Source organism: Juglans regia, chromosome 11 (genome assembly GCF_001411555.2).
Source record: "Juglans regia cultivar Chandler chromosome 11, Walnut 2.0, whole genome shotgun sequence".
Taxonomy (NCBI): domain Eukaryota; kingdom Viridiplantae; phylum Streptophyta; class Magnoliopsida; order Fagales; family Juglandaceae; genus Juglans; species Juglans regia.
This window is the reverse complement of record NC_049911.1, coordinates 25,062,954-25,080,421: the sequence shown is the minus strand read 5'-3', so window position 1 is coordinate 25,080,421 and position 17,468 is coordinate 25,062,954. Positions and strand designations below refer to the sequence as shown.

Sequence of the window (17,468 nt, the reverse complement as noted above, 5' to 3'; positions counted from 1 at the left end):
GCTCATCTTTCAAATGAATTATGTTTGGCTAATCTAATGTAGTAAAAATTTAGTGGACAATCTTCAAAATATGTCTTTCACTGGCATTTGACTAAGTTAATGCCAGTGCTCTTAACTCTCTTGTTCTTTTTACATATTCGAGAGGTGTTATAGACTTAAATTTTTTTTATGAAAACAAATTTACAAACTGACGTAAATTTATATAATTCTTTATATTTAATTTATAATAAAATAATTTTACAAATTAGCATACCATATCAAACCAACGTTAGTTTGTGAGCTTCTTTATATACAATCTTATTGGGCTAAAATATTTCTCTTTTCAATTTGGTAGATAAGAATTTATGTAACTACTAAATAGCAAGCTCATGTTATGCTTTCTCAATAAATATTTTCGGAGCTGAAAATTCTTGCGACTCTAGGTTTTTAATTGATTTTCTGAACATGTTTCGGATTTTTTTACATGGTCTACCGTTCATCACTAGGTAATCAATGTTAGCAAGGAAACAAGGATTTGCTTTTTCTAGAGGGCCTGTAGGGATCAAGTTCGGGGAACTTTTTTCTTTTTCGTGGGATATATGTATAAAATACATCTCAAAATATTTTTTGAACATTTAATATTATTCAAGAAATTCATGCTATTGTTTTTATTTTGTCTAAAATTATAAAGACTGATTTGGATAACAAAGTCCTCCCAAGTCATCCTATCTAGGGGTGTAAAAAAAAAACCGATAAACCGGTTGAACCAGACCGGACTTGACCGAACCCACTGGTTTGGTCTAGTTTGTAAGTAGTCCGGTGTAGTATCAGTTCTTAAAAATAGAAACCGATCCTAAATTGGTGCGATATTGGTTTTCATATTTTGAAAATCGGTTTAAACCAAACTGGGCCAGTATATATTTAGACTTTTTTTATATTATATATAATTTTTGTATTATATTATATAAAGTATATGCTAAATTACCAATTAATATAACATATGATTCTAATCTTATTATTCAAATATATTATTCTTATAAAATAAAATTAAAATAACATGTTATATAACATAAAATTAATCTTATAATTTTTAGAGAATAACTTCATGCCAGAGACTCCTATAAGTTTAGAATATCGGAGACCAATAAAAAATAGACACGTAAGCGAGCGCACATGTCCCCCTCCCCCTCTCTCTACTCTCTCACTAGATCCGATTCTCCTCCCCCCCTCTCTCTCTCTCTCTCAAGAGAAAACCTCTACTCCCTCTCTCTCTATGCTCTCCCACTGGATCCGAAAGAGAAAACCCTCACTGCCTCTCATCAAAGCCACCAAGCACACACTAACGTATATCTGAAATTTTTTCAAATTTTGTAGAGTTAGACGTAGCATTACACCTAGTTATCAAGAAACAAAATCAAGCATATTATTACAGGCCAGCAAATTTGTGGACAAATCATACCTGAACCATATGAATGAGTCTCACCAGATGGCTCCCATATATGTAAAACTAAAAGACAAGGTGAGAGGAAAAGAGAGAATTGAAATGATATCGAGAACCAAACCATAAACTCTAAGAAAAGAAAATCTTGGAAGCTTAGAGGGAGAAAACTGAAAAAGTTGGAAAATCAGAACTAGAAAATAATAGATAATTTATGCAAGCAAAACAATAAAGAATTAGATAAAACAACCACACACAAGGGATTCAAAAATGCAAATACAACCATTAAGAAAGTTTATGAATTGGGTACTGAAAAAAAATAATAGACAAAATTGGAAAAAATGTTCATCCAGTAATCATCCAACGATTCCAATTACCCTCGCAAGAAAGAAAGGAAAGAAAAAGCAGAAAAGAAGCACCGAACAGAGCATATATAGAAGAGAACCAAAACCATAAACATCCACAGGCATTAGGCCTATGATGACAAACCAACCTTACAAAAGCCAAAAGTACCTCATGACATTGACACGCAGGTGAGCCCTGAGCTCGATGAAGAGCTCATGCATCTGACCAAGGTCTGCAACGTTGCCATGTGAGTACAGCAACGTGAACCGAGCAAAGGGATGCCTCCAGAACATGGCAACAATCTTGTTCCCGCCTTTACTATCTAGCAAATTCATTTCCACGTTCATGTCCGTCGTCAGCCCTGGGAATACCGGCCTCCCATCCTCTTCTCTGTATATATTATACGTTGGCGGGTTTGGTGGGAAAAATGTGAACTTTGCAGCCACACTTGACGTCACATTGCCCATTTAAGACGGACCCAGTTCAGAAATGGAGGTTAGGAACAGAACGCTGTATTTTTTTTACCACATGGGATGAAGATTTTCTCTTGACAGATCGAAGGAGAGAGAGAGAGAGAGAGAGAGTCAACCGATTGATTTCGGGAGGAATTTGCCATTAGCGATCGAAGGAGAGAGAGTGAGAGTCAAGAGAGAGAGGGAAGGAGAGAGAGAGAGAGAGAGAGAGAGAGAGAGAGAGAGAGAGAGAGAGAGAGACTCGATCAAGAAGGACAAAACAAGATGACCCTGTATGCGTCCCCACATTAACATGGCATGGAAGGCTTACGTGTCACCTATTGATTGGTCTCCGATAAACCCACATTTTAGGTGTCTCCATTCTGAAGCGTTTCTGTAATTTTTAATATAACATTTGATATAACATATAAAGTTTAATCTTAAACATAAACATTAATATTAAGTTATTAAAATAAATTTACTTTTGATATATATAATGTATTTATACTATAATATAAATAGACTAATAGTTTAGTGTATGTGAATATCATATTATTATTAACATAGATAATCCGTAAAACTGGAAAAACTAGACCTCAGCGAAATCGAAAAAATCGATTTTGACTTTTGATAGTGAATCTGTCCGATATCGATTCTTAAATTTTCAAAATTGATGTATACAATTTGGTTATAAAAAATGTACAAAATCGGACCGAACATGACCGATTATACCCCTAATCTCATTTCATCTCATTTTTTGCGTCCAACTTACACTTGTCGCAAGTTTCCATTGCTAAAGGTGAGATTCAAAAAAATGAACAGTTGTTTTTCTTTTGCATCCACAATTTGGTCCTTTTGCGTCATTTTTGCCTCGCCACATCAACAACTTGTTTAGTAGAAAAAATTGACAGCATCATGTAACTTTTTATTTCTCCTAAACCAAAAACTCCATACTATCAGGAAAAAATTCTGCAATTCCTCTGTTGTACAAGTATTATGCACATGTTGGATTAGGTCAATGAAATAGAGAGGTTTTGGGATATCAAATAGACTAGGCAAATGACCTTTCCAAAAATCAACCAACTGAGAACAGAAAACAATAGCATGGCCCAAGTCTTCATCCTTCTTATAACACATATTGCATTTGGGATCAAGGTCAAAATGTCTCTTAAGCAAGTTTGAGCAAGTTGGCAAACATTCTTTGCATAGTTTCCACGCAAAAATCCTAATTTTTAGTGGCACCTTCATCTTCCAAATTGCTCTCCATAGGCTGTACAGATTGCTGTCGTTAGAACTCTGCCCTTTTGAATCATTAATGCCATTTTGTAGCAGTTTGTATGCACTTCGAACACTGAACTCACCACTTCTCTCTTCAGTCCACATCCACCTATCTTCATACCCCACAGGACAGATAACTATTCTCAGAATCTTTTATGCTAGTATTGGATTGAAGAGAGTTCGTACTTTTTGAGTATCCCACCATCTAGTTTCCAAACTAATGAGAGAGTCCACCGTTTCTGTTATTCCTTCTTACATCTCTACTCTTGTTTGTTCATGAAGCATGTTCCTGTAGCCTGGAATCCATGGATCATGCCAAATCTTATAATCTTTCCATCCCCTACTCTCCTTTGACATCACTCCAAAAGAAGAGATCTTGTTTCCCATATCCCTCTCCAAGCATAGGAGAGGTTGTGACTAAGCTTTGATTCCAAAAAATCCATTCTAGGAGAATATCTTGCTTTAAAGACTTGATACAACAGAGAGCCAGTTTGAGTAAGAAGCCTCCATCCTTGTTTTGCAAGAAGAGTTGTGTTAATCAGTTTAAGATCTTTGAATCCTAGCCCCCCTTGCCCTTGGAACTTAGATTTGCACATTTTCTTCCAACTAACCCAGTAAATCTTTTTATTATTTTCAATTCTGCCCTACCAGAATTTAGCCATCAAACTCTCAAGATCTTTAAAGGGACAATCAAGTAATTTGAAACAACTCATAGCATAAGTAGGTATGGTCAGAGCCACTGCCTTGAGTAATACTTCCTTTCCTCCTTAGGAGAGTTGTTTTTCCTTCCAACATTGTAGTGTCTTCCATACTCTTGACTTGATTTCAGAGTAAGCAGTAGACTTCTTCCTCCATTTCTGCTGAACACCATTGATAGTTTCTTCCAACTCATATCAAGTACTTGATGTTCCTCTAGATATGAATTAGTCCGCCCACATAGAATTCAAACCTGGCTAAAATACAACCCTCCAGGTTGGCTGTGTACTAAAATATTTTCAGTATTCACATGACTACCGGCTTAAACTCTAACATATATATACAACTTTTGCTCTTCTCCATGTCCACAACAACTCACACACATTATATGGGTGTCACCAGCATTACCCAGGAGTTTGCTTGTCTGGTGCCGCCGGTAAGGATGTTCAAGGCCTTGATCCTTGACTCCCACAATCTCATTCCTAATCTCATGCCTCAGGCAATCAAGAGCATTGATATCATTCATGGCGATAAAGGGGTAGGAAGCATTAAGCAAATCAATTTTTTGAAGGTCAACAACATTATATCGCCACCCTTAACATCATCTTGATTATGTTGGTGTTTAATGAGTGATAATATTCCTAATACGGAGTGATGACAAAAAAATTAAATGATTAATATAACATTGTTGGGTCCAAACCTTTTTAGGGTAGAGCAGTAGAGCTGCAGTATTGTCCCAACATATTGTATCAAAGTGTTTATTTTGATGTCTTCTTCTTACATTCCTTATTTATCTCATTATAACTTTTACATTGTTCGAGGAACCCTAGATGCTCTCGGAGTAAGGTATTGCCAACAAGGACATTCTAGTGCATTGTAGATTTGACACTATTGGAAGGACTTCTAAACTTAAACATGCTTTTGAATATTATGCAGGTACTCATTTCAAGTACATGAAGCACAGGATTGACACCCTTGACACAGAATTTTGTGTGCAAGTATGCTTTGATTGAAGGGTCAGACAAGATCGAGTCCATTGCATATGAGGTTAAGTTTGAGACCTCTTCAGATGGAGGGTGTGTTTGCAAGATGACAAGTGAGTACCATACATCTGGTGACTTCTCCATAAAGGAAGGAGAAATCAAGGGTGGCAAGGAACGAGCAATGGCCATGTACAAGGTTGTTGAAGCTTACCTCCTAGAAAACACCACTGCCTATGCTTAAAGAGTCATTCCCTTAAGCTGTCTTCAAGGTTTTATATATGTGCTCGTGTTTTTTTAGTTTTGTTTTGTCTTTTATTGTTTTTCCGGATTCTTCTTCTTCTTCTTTTATTGTTTTGTCTTCTTCTTTTATTGTTTTGTCTTCTCATGTTTTCCCCCTAATGTCTGGTCTTCACCTTAGTTAACATTCACAAATATTAGAATTGATCTTAATTAACACCAGCAAATATAGAAATTGACTATGGGTACATTTTGAGGGGAGGGGAAAGAAATCTCAAACGTTTATGCTCAAAGACACCAGTGTCTATGTCAAATGTTTGATGAAAATGAGTCATGCAAGTTACATCTTTTCCTTTTGCATAGAGTTTTGGTATAAGTAATTAGCAACACAGCATTATTGGGCTTCACACCAGTCCAACCCGACCTGTAAACCCTAACTAGTTAGGGTTTCGCCATATATATATAAATATATATATATATATTGTACTTTGAGTTCTTCTTCTTGTAAACTGGTGTATAAAGCACACATTTCATGCCGTTAATATGACAATACTTAATTTGTAAGAGATTTCAATTTTAAATTTCTCTTACAAATCAAGTTTTGCCATGTTAACATGATATTGTTGAACTGTATTTGACTTTCAAGAGAATAAAATCTTCTGTAGCTCCGTAGACGTATGCACGTTGTCGAACCATGTAAATCTTGTGTTTGTGTGTGATTGATTTCATTTTGCGTCACTTCTTCTCTTATTGTTCCCAATGAGATTAAGGGATGGTTACTTCAAATGTCGTTGTAATATAGTGGTGCTCCATTTTAATCATTTCAAGAAAATAAATGAGGCAAGACCAGCCATTTGCAGCAAGTCATTTGAATTATAGACAAGAAATTAAAAAGAGTGCACAGTCATGTTTAACTTCGAAGAAACAGTTGGCTCTTTCTGCAATAAAAGTAGTCCTCTGACCACGCACCATCCAAAATGAAATTAGATAGCAAATAAACAACATATAACTTGTAAGGTAGCTAAATATATCAAAACAGGGAAAGATATATATCGAAAGCAAACTATATCTGAGTTGTACTATCTGAAATTCTCTTCTACTTGAAGAAAGAAGGCAATGCGCAGATGATCGGGAGTGACATCATTTAAGGAAAATTCTAGTGCAAGACTAGGAATTTTCGATTAAAGTAGCAAAAAGATGAAGACTCATAGCCGAAATTTATTTGAACATGCATTTTCCATCTGAATTTAAGAATGAAAGAAGCTTTTAGTACTTCATGTACAGATAACAGAGCAAACAATTGTAGTTATAGGTGACTATATCACAAAACCGAAGAATAGGTATGTGGATATAAGGGAAGAAAGCAAGCTGAGGAAGAATTCGAAAATGAGTCCTGGAGATCTGTACATGGTTCAGGAAACACAAACTCAGAGATACCCATCACATTGGAACAATACCATGAGGGAGAAAATCTTGAATTGATGGGGAATGTAATATTAGAAAGACAGATTGATGAGAAAGGTGACTCGTGGATTCCAGAAAATCTTCCAGCAATTGTGATATTTGCACCAACCATATTCCTAAAGGTGATGCCTCTAACAACTGGAAGAGCACTAGAATCATATTTTTCATCTGGATGAGAGCCAGATTGACCTGTTACACTGATTGCCAAGTGAATATCCTCCAACTCTACACCTGAGAAAAGGATGTTCTTCATATAACCACCTCTGCCTTTTTTTGTCTTTAGTTCGACTCCAATGAAAGAGTCTCGTAGATGCAGCCGTTCCACAAGTATGTTGGAGATGCCTCCAGACATCTCACTGCCAAAAGCAAGGCCAGAGCCCGAAGAAGACTGAAGGTGAACACCTCTGATGTGGACATTTGTGGTTGGTTGGCCATATGAGATTCCATATTCATCCCAACCACTCTTAAGCACAATTGCATCATAACCCATGCTAATGTTGCAGTTCTGTATGCAAACGTACTCGGAAGAATCTGAGAATTGCAATATATACATTACATATTTTCCAGCTAAAGACCTTTCCCACGAAACAACGTTACTTGGGAGAAAAGAAAATATGTCAAGTAGGAAGCTATCCATTTCATGATGGGGAAATCTACAATCAAGACGTTAAGACAAGTAATATAGATAACTGGTCTGTAACCAAAGATGTTTTTTTTGACAAACCTGGGACTATACCACAAGTGTAAGGAGATTCTGGTGGAGCATGAGCAGTTATATTTTCAACTAGCACATTGCTGCATGTTATCCACATACAAACACACATCAGTTGAGGAAATTCTGCTGTACTAGAAATTTTGTAGAAATGGGTCAAGAATACAAGAAATGAGATATGAGTCAAATAAGACAGTAGTTTGGCCGAGCAAGAAGTACCTGCAATACACTGGATGGATGGTCCAAGCAGGAGAATTTAAGAAAGTTAAATTTGAAATAATTACATCATCAGAGTTAATAAATTCCACCAGATGTGGTCGGCTATGATTTAGGGAATGAAGACTATACTGATTCCACCAGACAGAACCCTGGCCATCAATTGTTCCGTTATCACCTGTTCAATTATCAAAAGGCAAGCAAATTATCTTTTATATGCGGAAGGCAGAAGTAAGGTGCCTAGTTAACAGACAAACTGATAATGAGAAATCCTTGCCTGTTATCACCACATCATTTAAATTTTGCCCATTAATCAAGCTACGATATCTGCCACCTGGAAACTCGATACCTCGACCATAAGATGGGAGAGGATCTACAATATCCCAGTGAATGTAATCCTGCAAAAGCTATAAAAAGTAAGAATTATGGTCACTGCACCACCAGTTCATAACCAAGTACGTAATGGACGTGTCATAGGGTCCAAAGACTCTCACAACACTGCTAAGAAAGGTACTTCAATACTCTTGCTTTCGCTTTTCTTAAGAGGAAAATTCACTGAAAAATGTAAGCAGAAGTGAAATGAGAACCTGGGATCCAAGAACGGTAGCACCTCTTTCAAGGAAAAGAGTGAGATGGCTAGTAAGGTTAAAACTTCCAGTCAGCCACCTCCCTGCGGGAACATAAAGCTGCGCGCCACCCTTGTCAGCAAAGGACTTGAGATAGAAAATGGCATTTTGGAAGGCAACTGTGTTCAACGTTTTCCCGTCGCCGACTGCCCCAAATTCCAAGATGGACACACTGTGCGGCCTGGGATCCAAAGATCTCTTGTAAGTGCATTGTCCAGTATTTCCCTCACCATCATGTTCGATAGCAACGCTTAATGCCAAAAGCAAAAGCAGAGCCACATGGACTGAAAAGACGTGAAGAAAAGGTTAACGACCAGTTTTGCAAAACAGGCACTCAACCCAAAGAAATGTTCCTATATATATATGTGTGTGTGTGTGTGAGCCTTGCGGCTATATCATTAGAGAAACGTAATTGGGCATGAGCACCACGTCATTGCGGTGGACTCAGAGGACCACCACAATAGTAACCTTGGAGGCTGGGACGATAATATGCAGTATATGCATATGGAGTCAACGTTCTGAAAGTTACAACATGGTGAAAGAGACCCCTAGAAGTAAAATATATATGATATTATGGTGGAATAACATGCAACACCTTAGAACCTGATCTTGTGAATAGAACTAGTCCGTATCTCACAATTTAGGCAAATCGGAATTGGTTTTGGACCAAATCTGTATAGGTGAAAACATTTCAAGAAATTCAACACAAAATGATACTACTGGTGGAAGAACTTGTGGAAGTTTTGGAAAAAAGGTCTTAAAGGACACCGGCTTCGAGACACGAATATCTTCATCTGACATCACAAAGATCTAAGACCAGAAAGGATAGGGATTAGAGTATAAAAATGAAGAATTGAAAGCACAGTGAATCAAAATTAATGGCAAAAGATTCACATGAAACGCATGGTCATAGAAATACCACAAAAAAAACAAGAAAAAAAAAGAAAAGAAAAATTCAATAGCACTTAAAAAGATCACTCTTATTATCAAACACTGGCAATAGCCATATTAGATTCAACCGAGCAATCACAGAAACAATAAAATAATTAAAACCCTTAATAAAATCAGCCCCACTTCGGGATTTCATACAACCAATGAAAGTAAATGAATCGAACAACATATCCCACAATGCCAACGTACTTACTAGCCTCTTCATTGGGTCTCTTCCCCTTCCCTCAACACCAACCATTGGAACACACGGCACCAAGTCACAGAAAATCAAGAACCCCAATGAGAGAAGAGCAGCGTGCAGTAAAGAAGAAGGAGAGCAGCAAGAAGTAAGAAGAGAAACTCAGAAAGAAGAAGAAGAAACAGAGGAGCCTTTATGTATATAATGCCAATCGAATACGTGAAACAAAAAAACAAACAAACGGTGGGTGCGGTACAAGGAAAGCGACAGCTATAAAGAAAAGCCAGCTCTTCATTAACATTTTTACGTATCCTATAACCATGTAAAAGCAAATTCCACGCATCTAACTTGGAAAGCGTTATGCTCTTTGTTTATTGGCACAGAATATTAAAAACTTGGAAATCCTGGTTTGAATAATATTTTTCATATCCTAACTCTCATTAATTTAAAAATAATGTTAAATATAATCAAGAATGGTATAAATATCGCACACTCTTATCGACTTTTTTACATAAATTCTATATTTATGATGTAATCCTCCATTGAAACCACATCTTACCGACACAACATTAATCGACCAAGCAGAGCTCCAATCACATTTATCTAAAATTATTATCGTAGGTAGGAAGAAAATAACAGGACTCTATAATATTTAATATCATCGATAAAATTCATACTATCTGTTTTATATGCTTAATTTATAACAATTATTATTATTTTTTAAAATAATAAATAGAATTTTTCTTATATTTCGAGAGCCGAGGTTTCTGCTGCCTGCAATTAAGGGAATAAACTGGATGGAATCATGTGCATGTGGGTGTACACTGTACAGTTTGGGAAACATGGGACCCACGATAATGATGCGTGGAAAATGCTAGGCTGTCGTCAATTTTAGTCGCCAGATATCAGAGGTAAAGTTTGGGGTTTAAGGGTGTCATTTGTGGGTCCCACCCCCCTCGTCCTTTATTAGTCTCCGCTGTCTGTTTGTCTCGTACGTTGAATTGACGCCCGTACCTTTAACTATTCAAGCAACGGTCCCCAATTGCTGTTACGTACACGACGTCGTACTAAACATGCGACGTACATTTTAGGGGTTCATTTGTGTTCTTTGTAAGTAAAATACAGACATACCCTTTTTTTTTTTATAATTTTTTATATAATTATGTCATGGGACGTGCTACGTGTCCACCGATCCCAGCTCCTACCGTTAGGTAAATTTTTTTTTTAATTTTTTATATGTATTTTTTAATATTTTTTAAAATTAAAAAAATTATAATATTATTAAAAAAATACTTCTTTAATTATTAAGTATAAAAAATAAAAAATTACAATAATAGAATAGAGCGATAAAAATAAATAATAAGAATAACATTTTCCTTATGTTAATAATGAGGGTGATTTTTATAAGATAATTTATAAAAATAATATAATTTTACATAAATATCTTTATTTTAAAATATAATTATATACATGTATCATTATTCTTAATTATTCCTATGTAAATTGGAAGGACCCACGGAGAATTCAGTCTTAACGTTATGCGCTTTGTTTTCTCATTTGCTGCTTCCACAGGGAGAGCAAGGAGCTCTTTTTCCTCCATGCTTCCTTTTCGTCTCTATGATTATAACTCTTGTTCCTTTTTTGAAGTCTTTACTCTTGGGCATCTGTCATTTCCTTCCTGCCAAATAGATTCAATGGGTCTAACGAATGTTATATATCAGTTATTATTTACTTTCATATCTTTTATTTATAATTTTTTTTTTTATAAAATGTGTAAGTATTTTTTATAAAATATGAAATGTGAAGTAACGAATAGTGACTGATGCATATAATTTTTATGCCTAAGCTCATTGAAAACCTTGGTTTAGAGGCTTATCCGAGCAAGATTCTATGATAGGTGTTGGGCATATATTTCCATCAAGCGACGAAAGAATAATGGGAGACCAAAAGCGAGATTAAATACATGTAATAGGTGAAAAAAATATAACAGACGGCCAATGATACGATCACGAGAAGTTCATGTGACCCACAATGAGAAAAGACTAAGGTTAAATGAAACGTACCGTTTAGAACCACATAATAAAGCTCTCAAGTCCTTATGAGGCACTCTCATCGGAATAATACTATCAACTACGTAATCATATTCTCGAGAAGAATTGTGCCATATGAGACACGTATATCGTTTCTTATAAACACATTTCTAAATACGTGTTGTAAATTAGGGATTTTACTTGAATAAGCGAATATAGCTTCTCTCTAACTTCTCTTAGCTATCTCTAATTTACTTTCTTGCACAGTGAGTGCTATACTTTATTTAGAATCTAAATTAAAATTTTAGAGTTTTTACTCGCCGGGACCTGCCGGCCGTGAAGCTTCATGTTCTTGTCTATGGATATATATATGTAACCATAATAGAATAGAAGGTTGGTCTTGGCATCGATAACTATAACCACTCCCTTTAAAGAAATTTAATTCCGCAGAACTAAAAGATTAGCCTCTCTTCTCCTCTAATAGGTTATTTACCTTTGGCAGATTCTTCGTCCTTCTTTCTCTGCATCATTAATATCATTAAGGATTAATTTGGATAATGAGATAAAATGAAATGATTTTAAATAAAAGTTAAAAGTTAAATAAAATATTATTAGAATATTATTTTTTAATATTATTATTATATTATAATTTGAGAAATTTGAGTTGTTTATTATATATATTTTTTAAAAATATAAAAAAGTTGTAATAATGAAATGAGATGAGATAAAATAAGATGAAATACTTTTACTATCCAAATGGGATTTTAAGTTTTTTAGCCAGACGGTATGCCCACAACAGCTAAGCCTATCTTAATCGATACCATCTAATTATCCCAAAAGAGATGAGCTTACATTTTGAAAATTAATTATATTCATCATCCTCACACTACATACCATATATAATTTTTATTTTTATTTTTTTTTCTTACTAAACGTGGTGTATGGATAATAAATAGAAAACTCAATTAGTTTAAGAAAAAAAAAAGAATAAAATAAAATAAAATAAATATGATGTGTTACGTGTGAAGATTATAAGTAACCAAACTTTTTGCCAATCTCTTTCCCATCAAATCCATTAATTAAACATGGACCGCCATATATCAAATCTCGACCAGACCCTATGATACAACAATCAATTTACACCAACAATACGATTTGCAACTTAAGCATGGCTCTAGGCGTAACACGCTCCTTGCTCTCAACATCACTGTTGCCATCTACAATGTTCAAACTCGTTAAGGCAAAGTTTGTTTTCCTTGGCCTTCGGCTCATATTTAAAACATCAATTAGGTGATGCTAAGCATTTTTCATATATCTTGGTATGTTGTATGCAAGCGAAACCATCTCCACCCTCTGTGATTTTGTGTTATATAATTCACATATGATTCACATATGATAATTTGCGGAGAGAAAGGAAAGGAAAGGAATATAACGTCCATCAGATCTTGAAGCATTATTAAGTGACACTGTTGTACGTGCAAAGCAGTACGTTACTGGACTCTATAAAGGTGTGACGTGTCGTGGGAAGACCGAACAATGCAGGGTCCCCTGTCAACCGCTGTGTACACACATCCTTGTAGGTGTTGGAATCTGCAATCAAGTGACTATTATATCTTGTCGTAGATAGATGTTCTCACACTCTCGATTTGCAAATTTGTAAGATTAAGGGTGGATTTGTTTTTATAGATGGCATGAGATGATATGAGATAAGTTGAGATTAAAATTAAAAAATTGAATAAAATAATGTTAGAATATATTTTTTAATATTATTATTGTTTTGGGATTTGAAAAAGTTGAATTGTTTATTTTATTTTGTATGGAGATTTGAGAAAGTTCTAATGATGAGGTGAGACGAGATGAGATGAGATGGGATGTTTTTGGAAAACAAACAAAGCCTTAAGAGTACTCATATTGATTTGGTTAAATGAAAAAGTTAATTAAAATTTATATAATTGATATAAAAAATATCTTACATTAAATTAGTCAAATTTAAAATAAGATAAATTTTTACTATAGTAGTTGGTCAAATATGAATAATCACAATTGATTCACCAAAAATTAAAATACTAATTTCTCACTCCAAACAAATATTAAAATATTAATTTCTTACTCCAAACAAAAATTCTATTTGGTTTGTAATTAAGAAATTTAGATTCAATAATTAGATGAATTTAATCAAATATTTTTTGTTATTAACATTAAATGACTTTTGAAAATATGATTTTTTTAATATTAATTTAATTATAATATAATTATTATTAATATTAAATTGGTAGAATTATAAAATGTGATACAAATAAATTAAATAAAAAATTATTAATTTAATAATATTTTTTTATTATATAGAGAGTGAATGACTAATCCAATGTGAGGATTGAATTTAAATGGAATAGACAAATGTAAAAAAGTGTAATATTGACTAAATTTTGAATATGCATTTGACCAAGCCAATGAGAATTTTCTAAGAAATGGTTTCGAATTTAGAGATGGTTTGTAAATAATAAAATAAAATTTGAATTATTTATTATATTTTATGAAAAAATTTGAAAAAATTATTTTGAAATTTAAAAAAGTTGAATTGTTTATTATATTTTGTGTGAAAATTTAAAAAAATTATAATGATAAGATGAGATGAGTTGAGTTGAGGTGGGTTTTGAATTCAAACGATACTTAATTGTACAACAAAAGGGCCTATGGAATACATTATATCTTGTTTTGTGAATTCCATTTTATAGTTTATTTTACTGTTTTCATTAGACTTTTAACCTTGGGTACGAGAGTAGTTCCTATTTGAGTATCTCATTATGATGTAGTAGTACGGGTCCATATAGGGGTCATATCCTTTATGTATGAGCTGATGGCTCTAGGGTTTATTCATTCAAAAAGTTAATGAAAATTTCTATTCCTTTCTCTTATCTTCTTCTTCATTTCTTTTATGGAAGTGCTTCCCTCGAAGTGAGCAATTTATGTCTATTTTTATTTTAAGAAACTAGAGGTATATTACAAGTGGCATACAGAGCCATCATTTCCTTGGCATCTGCTTCATCAATCCGTGAAAATGGAAAAAATTATCTAATCCTTACTCAATATCAAAGAGCAAGTCGAACAATCACAGTAACGTTTAGATGTTATTTTACAGATATTTAAAGACGTCAAGAACAATCTTGAAAATTTTCAAAACACCTTCGATGAAGAGTTCTCAAATCTGAAAACCAACTGTATTGTCTGCAAGAAGATGAAAAATATATAGCAACAATAGAAGAAAAGGAGGGAGTCATCCCCGCTCAGCTTATTCTTTCTCATGTTTCCATAAATCTTGTCAGAAACCAAGAATCATTTCCACCATTCTCTTATCTCCCTCTCCGAATCTCATGTCCTTCCTTTCCTTTTAGAAATTGTTGTCCATTTTCTTCATTTATTTTGGTTGTCTCTGCAACAAAGACTCATTAATCGTAAGAGGCCTAACCACCATATGGGAGAGTTTGATCCTAGTGGCGTCAATGAAGCCCAAAAGACACCGAAAGTCACAAATCTCTTAAGGCGGTGGGAGCTGATGAAGACGACACTGTACAGGGACAAACAGATAATGGATCTGTCACAGGGATCGCCGGCGACGTAGATTCACAGCCTTCAAGACTTCGTCTCTCTCTCTCTCTCTCTCTCTCTCTCTCTCTCTCTCTCTCTCTCTCTCTCTCTCTCTCGATTCGTCTCTGGATGTGAAGCTCAAATGGGATGGTGGGTGCTGTACGTAGGAGTTGAACAAGTCGACTAGCCACGAGTCGTCACTGAGCCACCAGTCCGAGTTTGCCGCAAATGTGAAGGGCGAGAGCAAAGAAACCGAGAACATGCGCCTGATGCTCCAGGACTTTACAATTCTTCAATACGAGATTTCCTTTGGATTTACAGGCAATTGCATTATGCTTGTTTGGCATCATGGATCAGCACTCCAGCTGTGCAGATGTCCTCTATGTCACCGTCAAATTACCTTGTTGATTCCTGGAGAAGCTTCATTAAGGCAGCAACATGACCCTGAGGCTGCTGAGATTCTAGAAAAGGTTGAAACATACAATCGACTTTTTGGTGGGGGCACCCATAGTCTTGTTCAGAGAATGCGGGATCTTCCGTTTCTCCTCCGAAGGTTGGTATGAGAACTACTTGATCCTCAGAGATCCCTTCCTCTTGGATTTACAGGTATACTTGCCATCTTATGGTTTAATCCGTCGACTTATGTCATGTGTTTTGGGTATGAGATGAAATTTTGGTGTTGGGATGAGCTTTCATCGCTCTATTTTACTAGCCGAAATGTTGTATTTGTGATTGTTGCCTACCATCCAGGCACAACATAGAAGATGATTAAATCATTAGTAGTTGAATCTAACAAGAAACTGAGGGAGGTACTTAGATTTAGAGACAAATATTGAGCCTAACGTGTTTAATGAAATGTTTCAACCAAAAAGAATTCACTCTTTTGTTATAAAAGCTTGTGGTCACTGCTTGAGTGTTGGAGAAGGTGGGACGATGCAGTCAGTGGATAAAAGGAATATTTTTTTGAGAATTTATGCAGCTTTCACCATAATCGAGCTTGCAAGTTGGGTGTTTGATAAAATGAATGTGAGAGATAGGGGTTCTTAGAGTTCCTTGATTGCAGGCTATGTTGCTTACAATTTTCTATTAGAGGCTTTGAAGGTGTTCCTACACACGAAGCAAGCAAATGATTTTGATTTGAGTGGCAGCATCTCTAAAAGACTTGATGAGCGAAGGGAAATGAGAGAACTCCTTAAGGATTTTGATTCTCCATCAATTTTGATATCGACGAGCATCAATTTGAGTGTTGATAATGGGAGTTTAGAGACTTGCCTCCTTGAGGAGAATTTTTGGGTTAAAAATCAAAGAACTCGGCTCTTTCAAGTATCAATTCATTGGCCTTTTGATAGAGGTAAAGGACTTGAGAGAAATCATTGGGGGAACAAAATTTGGGATAATATTTTTCATCTCTTTGGTTTGGATTTTTATCTTAACAGAGTTATTCACAAGGATGAAGATGAGACCACTTATCTCCCAAATCCAATGACTGAAATTGGTGCACCTGTTGAACCATGCCAAGCAATTTGTAGAATATGCTTAGAGGTAGTTGTTAGGCATTACTTGTTGAACTCGAGAAATGCCCTGTGCTCACTTGAAGATGTTGGAAGAACTGCTATCCCTGTTGCTGAAGGATCTCATGTCACCATTACTAAAGGTACGAAACTTCGAGTCTCAGATTTTGTCCATGGTGTTGATGGATAGGGCTCCCAAAATTTGTCTCTGCCAAACCTCTATCCTGAAAAAGTGACGGTGGTGGCACTAGGCCCACTTACACCTATTGCATTAGCACTCCAATAAGATCCTGCATTTTCTAAGAACATTGGGTAGATTGTTATTCTTGGTGGTGCTTTTGGAGTAAGTGGACCTGTGAATTCAGCAGTAGAAACTAATGTTCTCGATGATCCAGACTATAGCAAGTCCTATGAGGCATTCTCTAGGAACCTCAAGCTCAGTATCCATGAGGAATCTCAAAACAAAACAAAGCTTGTTGACCTACTTCACTACCACTCCACCAAGAGTGGTGATGAGAAGACCAATTTGAAAAATTATATGACCAGGAAGAATGAAGGCAAGAGCAACATTTATTACATTATTGGATAAAGTAAGAAAACCATGGTGAACTCCTCATTCCTGAAGGTTTATGAGGTTCTCTCAATGGTAGGTGTCATTGATAGGATGTTGTGGACCAACTCAGAAAAACTGAAAGTAAGAAGCTAGTCTCGGTTAAAAAGGGAGGACTGAAGCATTATTGCACCTTGTGGGCAATGTGCTTTGAAGGGAGAGGGTTTGTCACACTCC

General features: G+C 35.4%; 2 protein-coding genes and 1 pseudogene across 3 annotated transcripts; 1 reads left to right on the top strand and 2 right to left on the bottom strand.

Annotated features, from left to right (window-relative positions):
• Positions 1-1,911: 1,911 nt before the first annotated feature.
• On the bottom strand, positions 1,912-2,229 carry LOC118343796 (alpha/beta hydrolase domain-containing protein aho-3-like). Its single transcript, XM_035682580.1, has one exon. The coding sequence runs from the start codon at positions 2,227-2,229 to the stop codon at positions 1,912-1,914; it is 318 nt and encodes a 105-aa protein (XP_035538473.1).
• A 2,347-nt stretch (positions 2,230-4,576) lies between these two features.
• LOC108994107 lies at positions 4,577-5,412 on the top strand (annotated as a pseudogene).
• Positions 5,413-6,326: 914 nt separating this feature from the next.
• Positions 6,327-9,705, bottom strand: LOC108994105 (probable polygalacturonase). 2 transcript variants are annotated; one of them, XM_018969202.2, is made up of 6 exons: positions 9,567-9,705; positions 8,388-8,710; positions 8,078-8,207; positions 7,804-7,978; positions 7,597-7,667; positions 6,327-7,403 (listed from the first exon to the last, which is right to left on the bottom strand). In XM_018969202.2, exons 1-6 carry the CDS (start codon positions 9,613-9,615, stop codon positions 6,730-6,732), a joined length of 1,422 nt encoding a protein of 473 aa, XP_018824747.2. In that variant the 5' UTR covers positions 9,616-9,705; the 3' UTR covers positions 6,327-6,729. The 2 variants fall into 2 exon arrangements, with proteins under 2 accessions (XP_018824747.2, XP_018824748.2); XM_018969203.2 differs by having other exon boundaries at positions 8,078-8,198.
• Positions 9,706-17,468: the final 7,763 nt, after the last annotated feature.